The following is a 21,009-nucleotide window of genomic DNA, read 5'->3' as shown; positions in this document are numbered from 1 at the left end:
CTTTGACCACCCCAAGATCACACACCCTCCCCTGGTCACACACTTTTTAACATTATACCATATAATTATTTGTTTGTTCTCTGTCTTAAGTGCCAACAGGGCATTAACTCCATCTTGTTCACTGCTGAATCCCCAGCACTTAAAAATAGTTGGCAACTATTACTTGGTTAACTGAATGAATGAACATGTGCCCTAGAATGGACGTGCAGTGGGAGAAAAGAGTATCTTCCAGCCCTGTGGGTGGTTCTGGTGCTTGAGATCACATATCTACACACAAGCCTCTCTCACCTGGAGCTTACCTAAAGAAACAAATTAGTTTCAGCTTCTCCTGGAAGGAAAGCTAGCCTCATGAAACTCACTGGAGGATGGAGCATAGATCTCCAGATAAAGCCTCCTAAGGATTTTCATGGGAACTTCTGACTAAAGCTGAGATTTGCCTTTCATACTGATCTTACAATCCAATCCCAGATGACAGGGCTCCACTATACCACTGAGCACTGCTGAGTGTCTTTTTTTTTTTTAAAATATATTTTATTGATTTTTTACAGAGAGGAAGGGAGAGGGATAGAGAGCTAGAAACATCGATGAGAGAGAAACATGGATCAGCTGCCTCCTGCACACCTCCCAATGGGGATGTGCCCGCAACCAAGGTACATGCCCTTGACCGGAATCGAACCCGGGACCCTTCAGTCCGCAAGCCGACGCTCTATCCACTGAGCCAAACCGGTTTCGGCCACTGCTGAGTGTCTTTACTTATAAACTGTCTTCCCCTTGACTGAGAAAGGTACTTAATTCTACCAAAGAAAGCCATTCCCTAGTTGGTCCACACAGCACACTATTAAATTATTACTAGTAAACTATTAATGCCTACCCACTCCCTTTTCCAGAAGTTGGGGATAGCTGGAATCTCAAGTATGTGAATACTTGTGGCTAAAAATTTATTGGCTCTACCTGATTTCTCAAGGTTTCTGACCATCAAATAGGTGGTTAATTCATTTTTAATATTTCCAGGTGCTGCAAATGCTTGGCAACCAGTACAAACCCCACATGGATCATACCTCCCAGGTTAAAAAAAAAGTTGTAGGAGAGAAAGCAGCTATTCATTAATTCACTAGGTATTAAGACACTTCAGAACACAGGAAATTATTTTTTAATTGATTTTTTCTTTAAAGAGAGAGAGGGAGGGAGTGAGGGAGGGAGAGAGAGAGAAAAAGAGAGAAACATTAATTTGCTGTTCCACCCATCCATGCATTCATTAGTTGCTTCTTGCACATGTGCTGTCTGGGGATCGAGGATTGAACCCACAACCCTAGCACATCGGGATAACGCTCTAACCAACTGAGCTACCCAGCCAGGGCAGGGAATTATTTCTTTAAAAAGCACCCAACTTATAAAAAGCAAAACACCCATCCTCCATCTTTTCTAACATGAAATACTCCAGAGTTGTATAGTGAAAAGAAAGGATGGGTGAAAATGGACAAAAGTCTGTGCCATGTTGACAATACAGGTCTAAGCCCTTTTGTGCATATTTACTTTCATCCTCACAACAACGCTGTGAAGGTTGTAGAGAGGAAGAAGGGGAGGCTTAAAGAAGAAGTAACCACTATGCCCTACAGGCAGGCAGAGGTGGACGCCCAGATCAGACACCAGCAGTCTGGCTCCAGGCCGTTCCCCGTAACTATTTGATCCCTGGGTGGGGGAGGAGGCTAACAGCAAATTTCTTTCTTGGCACCACAGTCCCCACCACTCAGTACTCTCATCTCTCTTCTTTATACTTTTCTCTCAAGGACAAAAGTAACATATGTACATGTGTACCAGGTGCCCTCATCAGGAATCGAACTGTGATCTCCTGGTTCATAGATCAATGCTCAGTCACTGAGCCACACTGGCCGGGGTGGCGGGAGGGGGATGTTAACATTTTTGTTAACCCTCACCTGAGAATATTTTTCCCATTGATTTTTAGAGAGAGTGGAAGGGAGGGGGAGAGACAGAGAGAGAGAAACATCTATGTGAGAGTGACACATTAACTGGTTGCCTCCCGCATGTACCCCGACCTGTGCTGGGGATCGAGGCTGTATCCAAGGTGTGTGCCCTTGACCGGAACTGAACCTGTGACCCTAGTCCAAGGGCTAACACTCTTCCACTGAGCAAAACTGGCTAGGACAGGATGTTAACATTTTTATCCTTTTAAAACCCATTCTCTTTGTATATTTGGCACAAGGGATGAAGTCTCACAGTGTTTTATTATGACTTTTTGATATCCTCAGTATTAGTTTTTAATAACATCTTTATCTTTCTTCTCTAAAGTCTCTTTAATTCATAGGTCCCCCACTTCATCTACTATTTTTCTTGCAGGTTATTTGTTGAGGAACCTGGTCGTTTGCACTGAGGGTCCATCATATCCTAATCTGCAGACTGCATTCTCATTATCATCATTTACTGTGCTTCTCTGTATCCTGTATTTCCTGTAAACTGCAGTAGAGGCTCAAATTGATTTGAGTTTTGGGCAAATGTGACCAGGGAGCGCATGATGTCTGGTTGTCTCTCCTTTCTGCAACATCATTTTAAATGGCTACGTAACAGTCAAAAGAGCTGGTGCACCACACTTTTTTTAAAAAGAGCAATCTCTCATTGTTGGAACATTTAGGCTGTTTCTACTTCAATCTTTTCCTTAGAACTAAAATTTCAATGACCTTTCAAGCACACTTGTACACATAATTATGTGAGAATGTTGGGATATTGTTTAGTTAAATGAAAATGTGAACCCACTAGCAATTTCCCTGATGGCTCATTGTAAATGCTGACCATTTTTTTAAAGAAAGAATTGGGAGATAAATCAGGCTCCTAGCTTTGTCCTAAATCTACTCGCTGACGGTTGAGAACTCCCAGAGGGGTGTAAGGACTTGGGGAAAGTGGCATTAATGTGGAGCAAAGCTGTCACAATAGAAGTGTACTCCATGAGGACACTGACCCCGGGGTGTAAGATCACCTCATGAGGTGGTGCATATGAACAAAATCATTTCCCTCACTACAGCCCTAGAGACTGAACTTCAGATGAGGTATTTGTGGATAAGAGAAAACTCAGAGTTAAAGTTAGGCTCGACTTCAAGAAAACTGAGAAGTGACCAAAGAGAAACTGACACTGAATAAAAGGGATGCGGTAGTAACCTGAACTAAAAAAAGGCAATTACCAGGCTTTCAGAGAGACACACACCTCGTGCCAGGAATTCCCAAGGTAGTTGCCGTCAGTGTGAGCCACTGTGATAAGCGTCTTTATGGTGTCAATGTTTTTCTGCTTCATTTCTGTGATGCTGGAGCTGGCTGTCAGCAGGGAGAAGCGAGCAAGAGCCTGAACGTAGGCATCTCGTTCCAGCTGTAATGGAAGTCCAGGAGAGAACATTGACATCCCACCCTGAACATGACCGTCTTCACATCTATGGGGCTGGTGCACTGGGCTTCTCTGATACCTTCTGTACACACGACAGGTTTCATGCACATTAACATGCCAGCTATTCCATGCTGGTGTCCTCCTACTATCAGAACATCCCACTGAGGCTCCCACACACCACATGTTGGGAACTATCCCTCTCCTTTTCAAATGACCTCAAACTTATGTTCCTGTTCCATTCCCTTTGGAGGGAGCAGAGGAGGAATCTGCTGAATGCTAACATTATCCCATAAATTCTGGGATCTGTAACAATTCTGCAAGGTAGGTCTATTTTTTTCACGTTTACAAATGAGGAAATACAAGGTATCTTAGAGAGAAGTTAGCTGGGCCAGTGTCACATGGCTAGAGAAATAGCAGAGTCGGGTATTGAAACCCAGATTGCCTGATGTCAAAGCCTATGGTCTTGGTACAAAAGAAAATGTTTAACTGTAAAATAAATGGGAACAGAAGATTGAGTTTTTCAAAATAAATGGATGCAAATTCTTATTGACTTAGAAAATGAATGGGATTGACAATGTCTTCATTTCATAACAGTTTGAAAATTACATTTTATTTGCTAAATTTTCCAAGATTCAAAAAGTTTACAGACATATTCAGTTCCTACTAAACTATTTGCTCCCTGCAGAGAAGATCTGGAAATGAGGGAATTATAATAAAAGCTGATTTTTAAGCACCAGGGAAGGCAAGTTAGGCAGACCAAATCCAATCAAGTAGCTTGAACTTTCAAAGAAAGTTTTTCAACCGTAAAACCTTTCAAAGAGAGTTTTAACCCAAACCTCCATTTTCCCCTCCCAATGAGGCAGTTGCTAGCACAAATCTGTGGGCTGCTTCTCAGTGGGCACAAGTAAGGAGTTTGCTAAGATTTTAAATGCCTGATAGTTTCCAGGTTTTGCCAAATCTAAAAGAACACAGCCTACCAGCATATCTGGAGCTTTGTTAACTTACACCCACCTGCATTCCAAAGATGCAGGCGATCCGGATTGCACAGCGGATGCCCTCCAAACACAGGGAGGCCACTTCAGTGTCATCACAGTTCTGCAGTCCAATGCTGTAGGCTGCCAATAGTGGCGTCCACACCAGCTACCAAGGAAGGAAGGTTTCAATAATGTCTAGAATTTCAGTGGAAAGAGCACTTACAGGCCATACTGTTAGTTATGAGCACAGCCAGGATGCCAAATTCACTGCTATTTTTATTTCAATCTATTCCAGTTACAATATAAAACAGTTCCTCCTAGACTGTGGTCAAAGCTATCACTATAGAGATACCATATACTACATGTACAGGTCAAAAGAAAGGATGGTAACTATGTGGCTAGTGTGCCACCTCTATGCCTACCTGTGCTCACGGAAGACATCACTAATCAATCAGATCCCACAGTGCAACAGGCAGCATTACCAATCAGAGGTTAGCATGCAAAATAAAACCTATAGGCAACTTATCTCCTTTAACTTAATTGAAAGAGTCCTAATTCAATTATTTAGACTTTACCTGTCCTCCAATTTTCTTGTGAACTCCCTGAAAAGAAAAGCTCACAAAAATCTAGAATTGATCAACTATGTAGCATTAGAACGTGTTTCTTTTTTAGACATTTTAAAAATAGAGAGGCCTCAGGATACGGTGTTGTACTTCCACCTACTCTCATCTGATAAACTAACCCTGAGGCCACTGAGATGAGCTATCACAATAAAACGGTCTCTTGCCTAAATAATTATTAATTCATTAAATTCCACCAGCAGCCTTGTATTTGTCCCCATTTTATAGAAGATGAACAGAGAGAGGCTGAGTAACTGACCAAGGTCACAGAGCTACAAAGTGGCAAAGGCTTGGGGTAAAGGGAAGTGGAGGAGAGTATAGTGGGGGATACAGGATGATGAACGGAGACCTGACTTGGGGTGGTGAATACACAATACAGTGTACAGATGATGTGTTGTAGAATTGTACATCTGAAAACCTATCTTAATGTTGTTAATCGGTGTCATCCCAATAAATTCAATTAAAAAACAACAACAAACACTAAAATGGCAAAGACAGGGCTCCAACCCAGACATTCTGACTGCAGAGCCTATGCTTTTGGCTGATGCTGGCACATCCCCAGCATCATCATAGGGCTTCTAGAAAGGATTCACCTTAGTTACTATTCAGAAAGCAATTCCCAGACTTGGCCTTTCCTCTCCTCAATCTCTTCACCATTATATACTCGCTGGTTAGCTTCCGGCTGGTTAACTCCAGAATTGGGGTTAGCCACGTCCTAACTTCTCAGGATACTCACTTTGAACATTGGCCGGACGTGGTCCAAGTGAGTGGCACTCGTAAATGGGGCTTTGGCGTGGCTCACAGCCTCCATCAGAGCTTTGGCTGTTTTAGCCATTTGCTCCATCTCCAAATTGTACAGCAGCCGTCGCTGCTTTTCACTAGCTACATCTACAGAGAAATAAGAGAATAAGAACTAAGACTCACTGAGTGCTGGCTAAGTGCCAGGCACTGCTTCAAAAGATTTATAATGACTAATTCACAAATCCTCCCAACCATCCTATGAGTGTGTTAGAAATATTATCATCATACAATGAGGCACAGAGGTATTAAGTAACTTATCCAGGGTCACACAGCTAATAAGTAGTACAGCTGCGACTTGAGTGGCTCTGGAGCCTGCACTATAAACCTCTACACTCTGCTGCCTTGCAAACAAAGACACGGGTAGCTTCAAAAGGGCCTTAACTAACAGAATTCTAATCAAGGTCAGTAAAATCACCACTGGTATCAAAGCAAAGTTTTAAGGAACATTTTTGGGGAGTAATTCAGATTAATTTAACCACATTTCTTATTCAGTTATCTATATATGCAAATTAACGCTATCATCCATAAAATGAGCTTAATCATGCATTTGAAAATTGCAGTGAATATAAAGTTTGCCATTAGACCTTACTCTGCTTAGTAGATTTGGTTGCGATCGTGTGCTCCTTTGTTTCTTTCATTGCAATTTTCTTGCCTTCTATCTCTTCATAGATGCTTGAGAGATATTCTTCTGGTAGATCTTTACTATCATTGATGCCCCGATTCATTTTAATATACTGTTCTTTTGTCATTTTATTTTTTACCTATAATTTTAAAAAATTTCAAAAACCATTTAGAAAATATCCAATGGCCTAAATAAAGCTACTTATTGAGCTACCATAATATATAAATCATTAACATATTTTACCTGAGGGCTGTGCAAGTCTGTAGTTAGCATAATAATCGAATATGCTAGGACGTACGCAGTGTCAGCACTAGCAAAAAGTGTTTGCCTGGAAGAAAAGATTCCAGATGTCAGAACAAACATAGAGATGAAGCTGGGACAGTCCAGTGCTGATGAGGACATGCTTCATTGAAAGCAGGCTGACTGCTCCACGTGATGCCAAATGAGTAATGAGTTTTTATGCTTTCATCATCGCTGATGGATAATTAACGACCCAGAGTGTAGAGAAAGGTAGTTAAGAATATGTGTCAGCTTTAGATTTCTTTGAATAAAACAGTTTCAAGTCAGTTTTTTAAGAAGATCCCCAAGTATCTTCCAGAGAGTAGGTTGAGGCAAGCGAGGCACCCTCACTCCTGAGTGTCAACTCTGCAGTACAAGACCCCAAGAGTGAGGCCTCTTCTAGGTAGCACCCTTAGTGCCTCGCTTGCCTCAAGCTGGTCCTCTTACTGTCAGCAAGCACTCCGTGCTGGGCATTGGGCAGAAAGCTGACTAAAACTGCTGTCTAGTTATCAACAATTTACAGTTTACATTACCCACTGTAATATTTAACAGTAGGAATACAAAGGAAATATTTGTGTGTTTTAAACATTATGCCGGTGATGTCTGTTTGTGTCTTATGCAAGGATAAAAGGACAAAAACTGGTAGATGCACAGTTTCTTAATAGGTAAGGCTAAAGCTAGAAAAAACTGGTCTGCCCAATTGCTCCCAATAGGGAAAGGAGAAATTCTGAAGAACACACAAACGGTCTGCATTCTAATTGAAATTTAATTAGGTCACATATTTTCTGATTAAGGGAAACAGACCAAGGTCTCCAGGTCCACAAAGGAAATACAAGCATACCTCAGAGATATAATAGGTTTGGCTCCAGATCACCACAATCAAGTGAACATTGCAATAAAGCAAGTCACATGGTTTCCAAGTGCATATGAAAGTTATATTTACACTATAGTAATTTATTAAGTGTGCAATAGCATGTCAAAAAATGTATATACCTTAATTAAAAATACTTCATTGCTAAAAATAATAACCATTGTCTAAGTCTGCAGTGAGATGTAATCTTTTATCTAGATGTCAATGGCTGCTAACTGATCAGAATGGTTGTTGCTGAAGGTTGGGGTGGGTGTGGCAATATCTTAGCTAACTGTTTGGTGCAAGAGGCCTAGTTTTCAGCCTATCTCAACTTTTGACATACCTTCTTCACTAAGTTCAATTATTTCTAGCTTTTGGTTTAATGTGAGAGATGTGAGATGCTTCTTTTCACATGAAAACTTAGAGGCCACTGTAGGATTATTAAATGGACTAATTTCAATATTGTGTCTCAGGGAACAGAGAGGCCTGAGGAGAGGGAGAGAGACGAGGGAACAGCCAGTTGGTAGAGCAGCCAGAACACACACATTTATTAAGTTCACCATCTTATACAGGTGCGGTTTGTGCTTCCCCAAAACAATTGCAATAGTAACATCTAAGATCACTGATCACACAGTAACAAATATACTAATAATGAAAAAGTTAGAAATACTGTAGATTATCCAAATGTGACACAGAGACACAAGTGAGCAAATACTTTTGGTATGCCTATATATTTAAAGTAAATAACATCTAATTATGTCTTCACAGCAAGTTCTAGCATCCATTTAGTTAGAATGACCAGATGCTCCTTTTGCTGACCATGCCATCTCCAGGGGACAGCTTGCTGTACACTTGGAGGACTGGAACCAATTAATATGAAAACCAAGTTGATTAAAGAGACAAAACTGTTATCAACATGTTTCTACTGAACAATTCCACATCATTTTCACAGTATATCCAGGCATTTTTACCCCAATAACTTCATATTCAGTGGAAAAAGCATGAGCTTTGATTTAGGCCAGTGGTTGGCAAACTCATTAGTCAACAGAGCCAAATATCAACAATACAACGATTGAAATTTCTTTTGAGAGCCAAATTTTTTAAACTTAAACTTCCTCTAATGCCACTTCTTCAAAATAGACTCGCCCAGGCCATGGTATTTTGTGGAAGAGCCACACTCAAGGGGCCAAAGAGCCGCATGTGGCTCGCGGAGCCGCAGTTTGCCGACCACGGATTTAGGCAAACCCATATCCAACCCTGGCTCTGCTATTTACTAGCTGATTAATTTTGGACAGGTTGCTCAATGTCCCAGAGTCTGTTTCCTCATCTGTAAAATGGGGATACCACTCGCAGGCTTACCATGGATTAAATGTAATGCATGTAAAACTCATGGCCTGGCTGACACATAGCACGTGTTTAATAAAGGTTAGTTCTCTTTTCAATTTCACTTTCTACAAAAAAACATGAACTACCTGTGAAAAAAGGCCCTAATATGGAATCACGCACTTAGATGGGTTTTATTAGTTACAGAGCCATTTTTTGTAACCTGCTCATCAGTATGTAATTAAAGAAAAACTAAAATCCTGAGATCTATCCCATATATTAAATCAGGGAGTGATTTTTGATTAGGGAAGAGGTGACCAAGTGCTTCCTCTCAACCCATAATACTCTCTTATCATAATTAACAGCATGGGCTCTAGCTGGGATCTTGGGCAAGTTACTTAGCCTCTCAGGTCTCAATCTCATTGTCTGTAAAAGGGGACACAGTTGCTCTGAGGTCTTACACGAGATAATCCCTCAGTATAGTGTCTGGCACATGGTGAACAGAAATTTTAGTTGTTTGGCATAGACTTAGAAAGATTACACTCAACCCCCAACTAAACTAAGATTAGTGTTCTGATGGAGACAAAAAGATGATGTACAAGGGATTTAAACATGACGCTCACCCCTGATTGCACTCTATGTATCTCGCGGCAAACTTTTCCATTAACCGATCAATCTTCTGGGCTTCCCCAGGTAGGCGGAAACCTTCTAGAAATGTCCGCAGGGCTGAGACAAACTCCTTTTCACAGAAGTCAAGTTGGTCCACATAGGCATACATCACCTCCTTGTTGAACCTCGTGCTGTCTCCCAGGAAATCACCTACTTGGGTCTGAAACACACACATTCACTTACATCAAGAAATTGTCAAATATGAATGCGCAACGAAAGACACTTCAGTCAGAGTGGGGAGGCAGAGTGCCCAGTTCAAGACACTCAGGACAAGAAAAACTGCTAGAAAAGCTAGGTGATTCCCTGAACTGTCCGCCCACCCAACATTTCCAGGTCAGTCTGTCCTGCCACAAAAGAGGAGGAAGCACAAGAGACTTAAAAAGGGAGAAATGATGGGGCACACTAGGGAGGGAGGTTAGTGGCAGATAGAACAGTTTCTAGCAGTGAAGGCACACTTCTAGCTCTGCCACCAAATACACAACCACTTGTCAGGAGGTTAGTTTATTCCCTTCAAAGAGCATTTGGCATCACTGGCCGAATGGAAGAGTAGGGCTGCTATAAGCAGGTGTGTGGACAATAGCCACTGCACTCAGGGTCAGATAATCTCTATGTTAAAACCTGGTACGGTCTTAGTGTCACTTGATAGTAACCACTTGCAAGTGCTCAACTCCCAGTCTTACAGAATCGAGACGCTCCTCCTGGTGCAGGAATTGGGCAATCTCTTCAACTGATGTTCCCAGCATGCTCTGCTCCTGAAGAAACTGGATCCCTCTCTTGGGTTTCTTGTTGAACCTGTTTTAAGAAGAGATGGGACACGGATTGCTCATTTAAAAATCTAAAGGATAGATATACCTGGCATTTGAGGTAGGTTAAAATAACACCATGAACAAGCCATCATATATCAGCTAGGAAGGTTTGGTGTATCCTGGCAGGTTTCTGAATTCCATCTTCAATTTCTGACCTAGCTATACAGCAAAGTCTGTTGGTTGCCACCCAATATCCGTACTCCCCTTCTCCAACATTCACAAAACCCTAGATGTTTATCTGGGGACACAACTCCCTGAAATAAAAACTACATTTCCTTGCCTCCCCCTTAAACAAAGTACAGCCATGTGATAAAGTTCTAGTCAGTGAGGATTTGAGCAGAAGTGTTATGGGTACTTCTAGGAAGGCTCCTTAAACAAAGCTGACTTGACTGGGAGGTATACTCTTTTTGCCCTTTCCCTCTTCTTCCCCAGAATTTGTGTGTGATGGCTAGTGCTCCAGCAGTCACCTTAAACCATGAGTCAACAATGAAGATGCAAATTGCATTAAGGATGGTGAAGCAGAAAGCTAAGAGTAGCCTGGATCTCTGATGTGCATAGGAGCCACTACAAAAGCTCTAGACTGCTTTTATGTATTTCCTGTTAAAGGCAGGCAAACTTCCCACTAAGGTATAAATTCAACTTATTTACCAGGCTGTGCATGGGAGAGAATGACATCATATATAAGCACAAACTGTAGCAAGGGTTGTGAAGGAAGAAGATGAATAGAGTGCAGGAACGGAGAATAACTTGGACCTGTTAGATAGTGTGGTTACAGAAGGCCACTTTGAGGAAGACGTTTTGCCAAGTCCAAAGGATGAAAAAGACACAAGAGCATTCCAATCAGGGGGCACGAGAACAAAAACACCTGGAAGTATTTAAAGGACTGAAACGATTATGTGACTCAGGGGTATTGGCAGGAGATGAGATTATCGAGAAATGAGGTCAGTGAGATGGGCCAGAGGCTGGGTCAGGCTGTGATGAGAAAATGGAAAACCTGGGATGACTTTAGGCAGGGGAGTGATAAGACCTGATTTAAGTTTTCAAAAAGATTACTTTTGAGGGATGTAAGGATGGTGACAGAGGAAATGAAGAGATCAACACTTCAATCACTCAGAAGTTGGACAGGATATGAGTGTGTGCATATGTATTTTTGTGTGTAAAAGACTAGAAAGAAACACATTAAGATTTACCAGTGGTTACGATAATGGTAAGGTTTTCAAAGATGTAGGGCTGAAATTACTTTCAAATGGTTCAGAAGAAAAAAATACATAGGTAACACTAATGTGGCAGATGTTAATTTTTCTGTATGTTAAAAATTTTCATAATATATAGCTGGAAAAAATGTTACCAATGGTGATTTCCTCTAGGAGTAATTTTACGAGCAATTTTAACATTCTTGCTTTATACTCTTCTATATTTTCTAGTGGTTTAATTTTTTTAATTAGGAAAAAAAAAAAAAAAGACCAGGCATCAAACACAAACCTATTACATTTCTCTCTAACACACAAAACGCACTCACTCTGCTGGCTTAATCAGGCTCAGCTGCAAGTGCCAGCACTCGCCTTCTGTAACAGGCATTTCCGTTTGAGGAGCCAGCCCCAGGTCCCCAGAGAAGATGTTGCTTTGTCAGAGGCCCCAAGAGATTCAGCTAGAGTAGCACCCACACTCACAGCTCAATGCCATGTTCAATGATTTCCTTTTGTTGCTTGATGACCTCAAACTGCTCCGGATCATCCTGGATAGTTGTCTGGGTCCCTGAGGACACCGTGGACTCCATGGAGGTCACGCTGCTCCGTCTTGCCATGTCAAGACCTTTCCCATCCCCCATTTCCTGATCTGTGGGCCTCTCCTGACCTGCAATGACATAATAGAAAAAGAACACCGTATTAGCAGAAGGGAAACAGACATGGCTGAACTCAGGTCTGGCTCTGCAATTCCCTTTTCCACACCTATAACAATAAGTTTGTACTGTCAAGATCATAAGCATAAAACTGTGATATTACTCTAATCCTTTACTTAAAAACTTACATTTTTGTGGAATTTGATAAGCTAATTCTAAAATTCCCATAAAAGTATGATAAAAAACAGTCAAGACACTTGTATTGGTGCAAGAATAGACAAATCAATAGAACAGAATAGAAAATTCAGGAACAGACATATACACACAAGGGAATATGGTATGTCATAAAGGTGGACCTTTAAATCAGTGAGGGAGACTAATGAAAAATGTTGGAACAATTGGTCCTCCATTTGGAAAAGTGAAGTTAGAGCACAACTCATACATATCCCTCTTCTAAATTCCAGAAGGATTAAAAAGCAGAACCTTTAAAATACTACAGGTATTTAGCAAACGAAAGTGTTTTTTGCTAATTCTAAGACAACTATAACAGGACAACTTCTCCCACTAGCCGTAAATAGCCAACTGTGAACGTAGGTGGTGGCGGCAGCAACCCTTTCTCACCGAGGCTGGTCTGGTGGTTGGGATTCACATACAGGTCTTTGCTCCACTCCACCATGCACTTGAGAATGGACACGAGGCACTCTAGGCCTTTCTTCCTCAAACTGAGCTCCTAAAGGACAAAAGTGACATGGCACAGAGACTTAGATAAATTAAGTGCAGATATCTATAGGGCTCTTAGGGAATTCTATGAGGACAGAAGATAACCACTGACAAGGGAAAGTTAACAGGTGACATTAAGTATTAAGGGCTCATTGCAAAAACCCTGAAAATCTCTGAAGGTATTCATCACAAACATCCTAGCAGCAAAAATATTGGATGTGTGCTTTCTTAAAATGAACAGTGCTTTCTGAATTTCTAAAAGGAAGTTCATTGCTTGTATAATGTGAAAAAAACACTTAAAATACTTTCCTTTAAAAAAAACAAAAAAAAAAGCCAGGGTGTTAAACCAGTGATCCTATCTAATAAAAGAGTAAAATGCAAATTGACCATCACTCCAACACACAAGATGGTCGTCCCCATGTGGTCCAAGATGGCTGCCCCCATGTGGACACAATATGACCACCACAAGATGGCTGGCAGGGGAGGGCAGTTGTGGGCAATCAGGCCAGCAGGGGAGGACAGTTGGGGGAGACCCAGGCATGCAGGGGAGGGCAGTTGGGGGGGGACTGGGCCTGCAGGGGAGGGCAGTTGGGGGTGACCAGGCTTGCAGGGGAGGACAGTTAGGGGCAACCATGCTGGCAGGGGAGGGCAGTTAGGGGTGACCAGGCCGGCAGGGGAGGGCAATTGGGTTGGCATGGAAGCAGTTAGGCATCAATCAGGCTGTCAGGGGAGTGGTTAGGGGGTGATCAGGCTGGCAGGCAGAAGCGGTTAGGGGCAATCATGCAGGCAGGCAGGTGAGCGGTTGGGAGTCAGCAGTCTTGGATTGTGAGAGGGATGTCTGACTGTCTGTTTAGGCCCAATCCCAGTGGACATCTGGCAGTCAGACATCCCTCGAGGGGTTCCAGATTGGAGAGGGTGCAGGCTGGGCTGAGGGACACCCCCTCCCCCCGTGCATGAATTTCATGCACTGGGCCTCTAGTCTCAAAGTAAGACCAAAAAAATCATGTATTATGCAGCAAATCAGTGATTCTGAACACACTCTTATCTCCCAAACACCCACAAATATATTCCCTTTTTAGGCTCACTCTACAATAAAAACACTGTTTAAAAAAAAATAGCATTTCTTAAATAAAAAATTAAATGTGAATTGCAGATAATCTAAAACAAAAACCAATATTTTAGGATCAAAACAGCATCTAAGGTGGCACAGATCTCTCTATAAATCTAATGACAATATGAACATTCTAGCAAAAATGCTATAGACCAAAATCCTACACATAATTCCAGGCAGCTCACAGATAGTCTGACCAGTTCATTTAGAGGCCCCAGGTTAAGGATCCTATTCTTTACAGGCACACTGATAAGAGGCAATCTCTTCTGCCTTTACTGGAGCCTGAGATCCTGTTTTCACAAGGTCTCTGGAAAGGTGACTGAGAGGGAACTTGCTTCCTACAAATATCAGTTCAAATGTCACCTCCTCAGGGAGACTAACTATGATGACATCATTAAAAAATGACACCACTTCCACACTCCTTCTCTATCATCCCTGTTTTATTCTTCTCTGCAACCTATTTCTTCCTTGTCTGCTTGTAAGTGTTGTGGCGGCAGCAATTGTGTGCATGTACATACATATGTTTGTTTTGTATCCACAGCAGCAAGGACAGTGCCTGGCACATGGTGGCACTTGATAAATGTTTATCAAAATGAATGAATTTTAAGTATAAAGGAGTGTTCTTAGTATTTTTACCTGCAGAGGTGTCATTCCCAGCTCATGTCCACTTCTTCCCTGAGCAATTTTGGATAAATCATTTACGAGGCGCTCAAAAATGTTAGCAGCATTTAAATCACAGTCGTAGTTGACATAAATATCTACAACACACTGGGCATCTTGGAAAATAACAGACAGATATTACAAATTCTGATTGAACGCAAATAATAGTTATGTTTTATTAAATAAGATTTCTTTGTCAAAAAATTTTTCCCAGTGAACTGCTAACTCAAGTGGACATACCATAGTATCACACCCAAGAAATGAATGTCTTAAGTAGTAGGGAGATGGGAGGCCCTCTCTCTAGGCCTGGGCACTACATCTCAAGCAGTTCATTCCAACTTTCCAAGCTCACTTTCCTCATCAAAACAGGAGTAACAATTGCCTGATCCACTTCTTAAAGTTGTATAACTCTTGTTATGTTTGATGACAGAGAAGTAGGATGCTGGCTTTACAGTCACACACTTGCATTGTGTAAGGTAAATCCAAATTTACCTAAACACCCCATCAAGGGTTGGCAGCACCAATACCTTGGACCCTGTGACTAAAAAAGCACATTCAGCTGATAAGCAGGGTGACCAAGTGTCCCAGTTTTCCAGGATTTGAGGGTTTCTCAAGATGTGGAACTTTCAGTGCCAAAACCCCAATATCCTGGGCAACCAGGCTGAGTTGCTCATCCTCTAAAGGAGGTGGGGTGGGTCTAGTCATTAGGTTAGCATTGGCCTAGAAGGTAATGATTTTCCCAGCACTTCATTAAAACTCAAAGAGGAGGAGTTAAAGATCTTCCCCTGGACTTTGGAAAATAAACACATGCAAGAGGTTCCGAGCTAGCCAAAGGGATGAGCACCCTCAGCGAGAAAATACCTGCACAGATCCTTGTCAGAGTCTGAATGACCATCCACCTGTGCTCAAAAGAACTTGTTGATGTTTCTAAAATGTTCAGGAAAATCTCTTTGAAAAAGACCTATGTGACATGAAGACAAAGGAGGACACTGATTAATAGTTTAAATTAGGGCTCAAACCTCAAAGCCTTTAGAAAACAGGCAGATCCAATGAAGAGTGGTGTACACATGCTGCTGAATCACAATGAAACCCTAGCTGCGTGGGAACAGCTGGAGGGCAAGGGCACGGGGAACTGGGGAACACGGGCTCATCAGGGGGAGCAGCTGCTCCCGAGTCATCGCCAAGAGCTGCCACATGGAAACGCAGGTCCACTGTCGTGATTTTTCAAGAGACCAGAAATATGGATTTCCAAGTAGAATCTGATTTCTCCACTTGGCAACTAATTCAGAGTAGTTCAAATAATTTAGACTAAACAAACCTATTTGTGGGGGCTAACACTAGCACACAGACCACTCGATTTAAATCTTTAGTTAAAATGAAAGGAATACAAGATTTTTGGGCAGTAACTTTTCACGAAAAGGTATTCTTCGCTCCTCACTCATTCAAAAAGTTCTTTGGGGGAAAAGCAGCCAGCAGACTGTGTAATTGTAGTTCTTGGTGACCCTGCCACCAGCAGTTAACCATCTGGTACAAAATGAAAAAAATCAATTTGGAGTCCGTACCTCTATTTGCATTTTCAAGTGCATTTTAAAGTTTGAAAGAAGAGTAAGAAAAATGGCCAGAGAGAGCTCAAAGACATCAGGCACTGAAGAGACGCCGTTTTTGGACAATGCCACGCAGAGATATTGCTTGATTGCATTGATGAACATCTCGTGAGTCCTGAAGACTGGGCCGGCGTTCTGCAACACCGAGAGGAGCAGCTGCAGGGAAACCACCTTGGAGCGCAGCTCGTGGGACCTAGCAAAGAAAACAAAGAACAATGATGGGGTTAAAAGATAAAACTTAAAAATCATGTTTCCTGAGAAGGCCTCACTCCTCTACCAGTGAGAATTTTCTGAGAAGCCAATGATTTAAGAACTAGCAACAGCACCTAAATGTCAAGAGAACAAGGGCAGATGACAGGAGATGGGTCCTCCTGGGACCTGCAGATCCTGTGAGAACAAGAACTGCCAGCTTCTATTCTTTTCACCCCCCCCCACCACCCCCCGCCATAAAGTAGAGATAGCAGGAGCAAAGGAAGTGTCAACTGGCCCTGGAGAGCTGGTTCTGCAACTCACCTGATAGAACAATTACTTTTACAACCTCATTCATGGAGCCTAAGACATCTGGCCTTCATAGACAATGAAGGTGGTGCTCTTTATCCACCTGCCTCATGCCCCCTCACTCCGTCCACAGGAATGGTAAGAAATGAGAAATTTCCATAAACCATTTTCCTAATGGTTATATTCTCAACAGAAGAGTTGAGGGTTCTTATTAATGACTAATAATAATGATAATAATAGTGACTATAAAACTCTTATAAAGTGTAAGGCCCTGTGCTTTATATTATTTTATTAAATGGGTCCTGTAAGGTGATTTTCCATATTCCCATTTTCCAGAAACTCCTACAAGCCGTGGAGCTGGTCTCAGGTGTAAGGGCCGGGACTGAATGCAGTTCTCCCTGGCTCCAAAGCCTCTGCTTGGACACTACACAGTACTGCCATCCTTGTGATAGTTCACTCACTACTACAAAGAAAGGCTGGTTTCTCTGGTTTGAATCTGGGTCTGTATCCATGCAACAAAGGCTTTCAACCAGGACAGGAAAATGAAATTTGCTCACATCCTGCTCCTGCCCTCATTAGTACATTAAATTGATTAGTCAGTAAAAAGAGGGTGCATACATGTTCAAGGTAATTATTTTTAGCATATAAACCAAGAAAGCAAAACTGGGCAAAATCTTGGTTGAAGGGGACACAGAGACAATTCATTGTGAAAGAACTGATTGTAGGCACCACATGAATTTAAAAAGCTATAAAACTATCCTGAATAAATTCCTGCCAGGGGCCAAGGCACTGGGTTTCCTGGAATCCCTGAGATCCTCCTGGATCACCTGGGTTATAGACAGCCAAGAACTACTGTCTGCTTACTTTGGATCTGGGGGGCCTTCACCAAGGGGTTTCATGGACAGCTTGCAAAGGGAGCGAAACACAAGGAAGGCATCCTTCTGCAGAATGTGAGAGAACCTAGCAGCCACTTGATGTCCTTGCGCATCTGATTCCTAAATAGAAAGAAATAAAGGTCAAAACAAAAGGATAATTATTTTATTTATTTATTTATTTTTTAAATATATTTTATTGATTTTTTTTTTTTACAGAGAGGAAGAGAGAGGGATAGAGAGTTAGAAACATCGATGAGAGAGAAACATCGACCAGCTGCCTCCTGCACACCTCCTACTGGGGATGTGCCCGCAACCAAGGTACGTGCCCTTGACCGGAATCGAACCTGGGACCCCTCAGTCCGCAGGCCGACGCTCTATCCACTGAGCCAAACCGGTTTCGGCAAGGATAATTATTTTAAAAAATAAGAAATAAGTATCTCATGGAAATGCAAATTATTTTATTTATTCAATGGGGAAGTAAGGGGTGGAGGGGGGGAGAAATGGCAAAATAGGAGCTATGCGCGAGTCATTAAGGCAATTCTAAAACCGTGTTCCTTGTCCTTCAAAAAGTGAGTATGGGTGGTTTAAAATGATAATTTTTAAACATTAAACCATAAAAAAACTAAAACAAATACAGGTAATGATTTATATTAGCTTGGGTAAAAAGGTATTTCTAAGAATACTATTGCAAGATAAATAAGAAATATGATAGGTATTTTTAAAAAACTTCTTTAAATAAGTAAACTACATTTAAAAATAAAAATATTTGAAACCTCTGGCAAGGATTAATATTCTCAATATACAGAAGTTCTTATAATTCATTAAAGAAATATGAAAACCTTTATCTCAAATAAAAAACTGGTAAAAAACATTAATAAGCAATTCACCAAGAAATGCAAATGCAAATCTAAATAACCTTACTACCAATCATTAAGGCAGGATCTTTCTCCTAAGAAACTAGCAAGGCTCTGAATGAACGTTATTGTCCGGTTTCAATGAGGAAATGACAGCTTACAGTGGGCACAGATTCCAGTATTACCTTCCCAGTAGGCTAATTTGATGTTAAGGATCAAAAGCCTTAGAGCTTCCAACTCTTGACCCAGCAATACCACTGCAGGGATTTATCACAAAGAAAGAATAAGGATGTGCACAAGCTTTATCTATAAGGATGTTCATTATAGAACTGTTGTTTCTTGTGATAAAACTGAAATAACCTAAAGACTTAATAGGGACTTGGCTAAATAGATTACAGTAATCCATATGATTGCATTTTACATGGCCATTAAAATATTAGTTAGATCTATATGTACTGATGTGGAAAGATGTCCATGAGATAGTGTTGAGTGAACAAAGCAAGTCAGCATAGTATATAAGACATGAGACCCTCATATGCACTTAAATACATCCCGATGTGCATTCTTAACAGGGATAATATAACCAAAGCGGCTGCTACAGACTGAATGTTTGTGTCCCCTCAAAATTCATATGTTGAAACCTAATCTCCAATGTGATGGCATTAGGAGGTGGGGATTTTGGGAGGTGATTAGGTCATGAGGGTGTAGTCCTCATGAATGGGATTAGTGCCCTTATAAAAGAGGCCCGGAGAGCTCCTTCACCCACCCCTCTGCCATGTGAAGACACAGAGAGAAGACCACTGACTATGAAACAGAAAGCAGACCCTCACTAGATACCAAAACTGTTGGGAGTCTTGATCTTGGATTTCCCAGCCTCCAGAACTGTGAGCAATAAATTTCTGTTGTTTATAAGCCACCCAGTTTATGATATTCTGTTATAGCAGGTTGAACAGACTAAGACAAGGGCAAAATATTGGTTCTTAGGGGGTGAAAAGTTCTTTTTATGTATAAGCAGTACATAAGCAGATATCTAATTTATCAGTAGCTTTAAAATTTCATAAAGGGTGGGCAATGAGCAAGAAAAAGAAATACGTAAAAAGGCTTCTTAAAGAGGTGATAATGAAAAAAGTTTGAGAAACACTAGTGAAAAGGTACAGGGAGTGCATTCATGTGGGATGTTAATGTTATATTACTTCCTGTTTTGAATGTTTATATATAGTCAAACCTCGGATCTCAAACATCTCCCATCTCCGTTCTCGTCTCCCATCTCCGTTCTTGACCAAATGGTTTAGGGAAAAAATGTTCTGGTTGTCCAATCAAACTTAGGTTTTTGACCTGACAACCCTTTCATGCTAACACCTTAGCATAACAAAAAGAGTCTCTCAGGCAACAAAGGAGAGAATGCTTTTATTGCTGGCAAATAGATGAATAGCATAATTTTACAACATAAAGAGGCTATCAAGAGTGCTAATGTTGCTAAGGGTGTGAAAAAACAATGATCACAGGCTATTGAAGAGGTAGACAAACTGTTGCTCATTTGAATAAGTGAAAAGTGGTTAGCCAGTGACAGCATTACAGACAGTGCTACGTGAAAAGAGGGAAGATGCCCATGCTGACTTCCTACAAGACAGCCCTGGAACAAGTGCTGGAAGTGATTCATTTAAGGCTAGTAGGGGGTGGTTTAATAAATTCCAGAAAAGAAGTATTTGTTTATAGATTAAACAGTATATTAGACATGTATTGCACATAACAATGGTTAAAACAGAATCATTTGTGGGTTTGGAAAGTATTAATTAAATTTACATTATTTCTAATGGGAAAAAATGATTCGGTTTTCAAATAAGTCGCTTCTCAAACAGCCTGCTAGAACAAATTAAGTTTGAGAACCAAGGTTCCACATATAACATTTTCAAGAAAACAATAAAACTATTTTTAAAAAAATTGTAGTGAACATATCGGCCTGAAAAAAATGTTCATAATGCTCTCCAGTTCCATCCATGCTGTTGCAAATGGTAAGAACTCCTTTTTTACTGCAGCGTAGTATTCCATTGTGTAGATTTACGACAGCTTTTTAATCCACTCATCTGCAGATGGGCACTTAGGCTGTTTCCAAATCTTAGCTATTGTAAATTGTGCTGCTATGAACACTGGAGAGCATTATGCTAAGCCAGTCAGAGAAAGATAAATATCACATGATCTCACTCATTTATGGAATATAATGAACAACATAAACTGATGAACAAAAACAGATCCTGAGACAGAGAAACATCGATCAGACCATCAAACCTCAGAAGGAAGGTAGGGGAGTGGGGGAGGAAGGGGGAGAGATCAACCAAAGGACTTGAATGCATGCATATAAGCCTAACCAATGGACACAGACAACAGGGGGCTGAGGGCATGAGTGGGGGGGATAGGGTGGGTAATGGGGGAATAAGGACACATTATGTAACACCTTAATCAATAAAGAAATTAAAAAATGTTTATAATATATATTAAGTTTACAAAATAGGTTATA

General features: G+C 41.1%; 1 protein-coding gene across 1 annotated transcript in view; it reads right to left on the bottom strand.

Moving 5' to 3' along the window:
- Positions 1-21,009, bottom strand: part of ARFGEF2 (ARF guanine nucleotide exchange factor 2) — a 95,714-nt gene that overhangs the window by 40,793 nt on the left and 33,912 nt on the right. Inside the window, exons 9-21 of the mRNA XM_080683130.1 lie at positions 17,630-17,760; positions 16,226-16,460; positions 15,525-15,624; positions 14,640-14,779; positions 12,794-12,902; positions 12,003-12,186; positions 10,207-10,318; positions 9,481-9,686; positions 6,649-6,733; positions 6,373-6,544; positions 5,719-5,870; positions 4,400-4,528; positions 3,215-3,373 (exon numbers count right to left, since the gene is read on the bottom strand). Of these exons, the coding sequence (XP_080539256.1) occupies positions 3,215-3,373; positions 4,400-4,528; positions 5,719-5,870; positions 6,373-6,544; positions 6,649-6,733; positions 9,481-9,686; positions 10,207-10,318; positions 12,003-12,186; positions 12,794-12,902; positions 14,640-14,779; positions 15,525-15,624; positions 16,226-16,460; positions 17,630-17,760 (1,914 nt within the window). The remainder of the gene's footprint in view (positions 1-3,214; positions 3,374-4,399; positions 4,529-5,718; positions 5,871-6,372; positions 6,545-6,648; positions 6,734-9,480; positions 9,687-10,206; positions 10,319-12,002; positions 12,187-12,793; positions 12,903-14,639; positions 14,780-15,524; positions 15,625-16,225; positions 16,461-17,629; positions 17,761-21,009) is intronic.

Source organism: Plecotus auritus, assembly GCF_963455305.1.
Source record: "Plecotus auritus genome assembly, chromosome: 8".
Classification (NCBI taxonomy): Eukaryota; Metazoa; Chordata; class Mammalia; order Chiroptera; family Vespertilionidae; genus Plecotus; species Plecotus auritus.
Note: the sequence above shows the minus strand (reverse complement) of the source record. Positions and strands in the feature narration are given on the sequence as shown.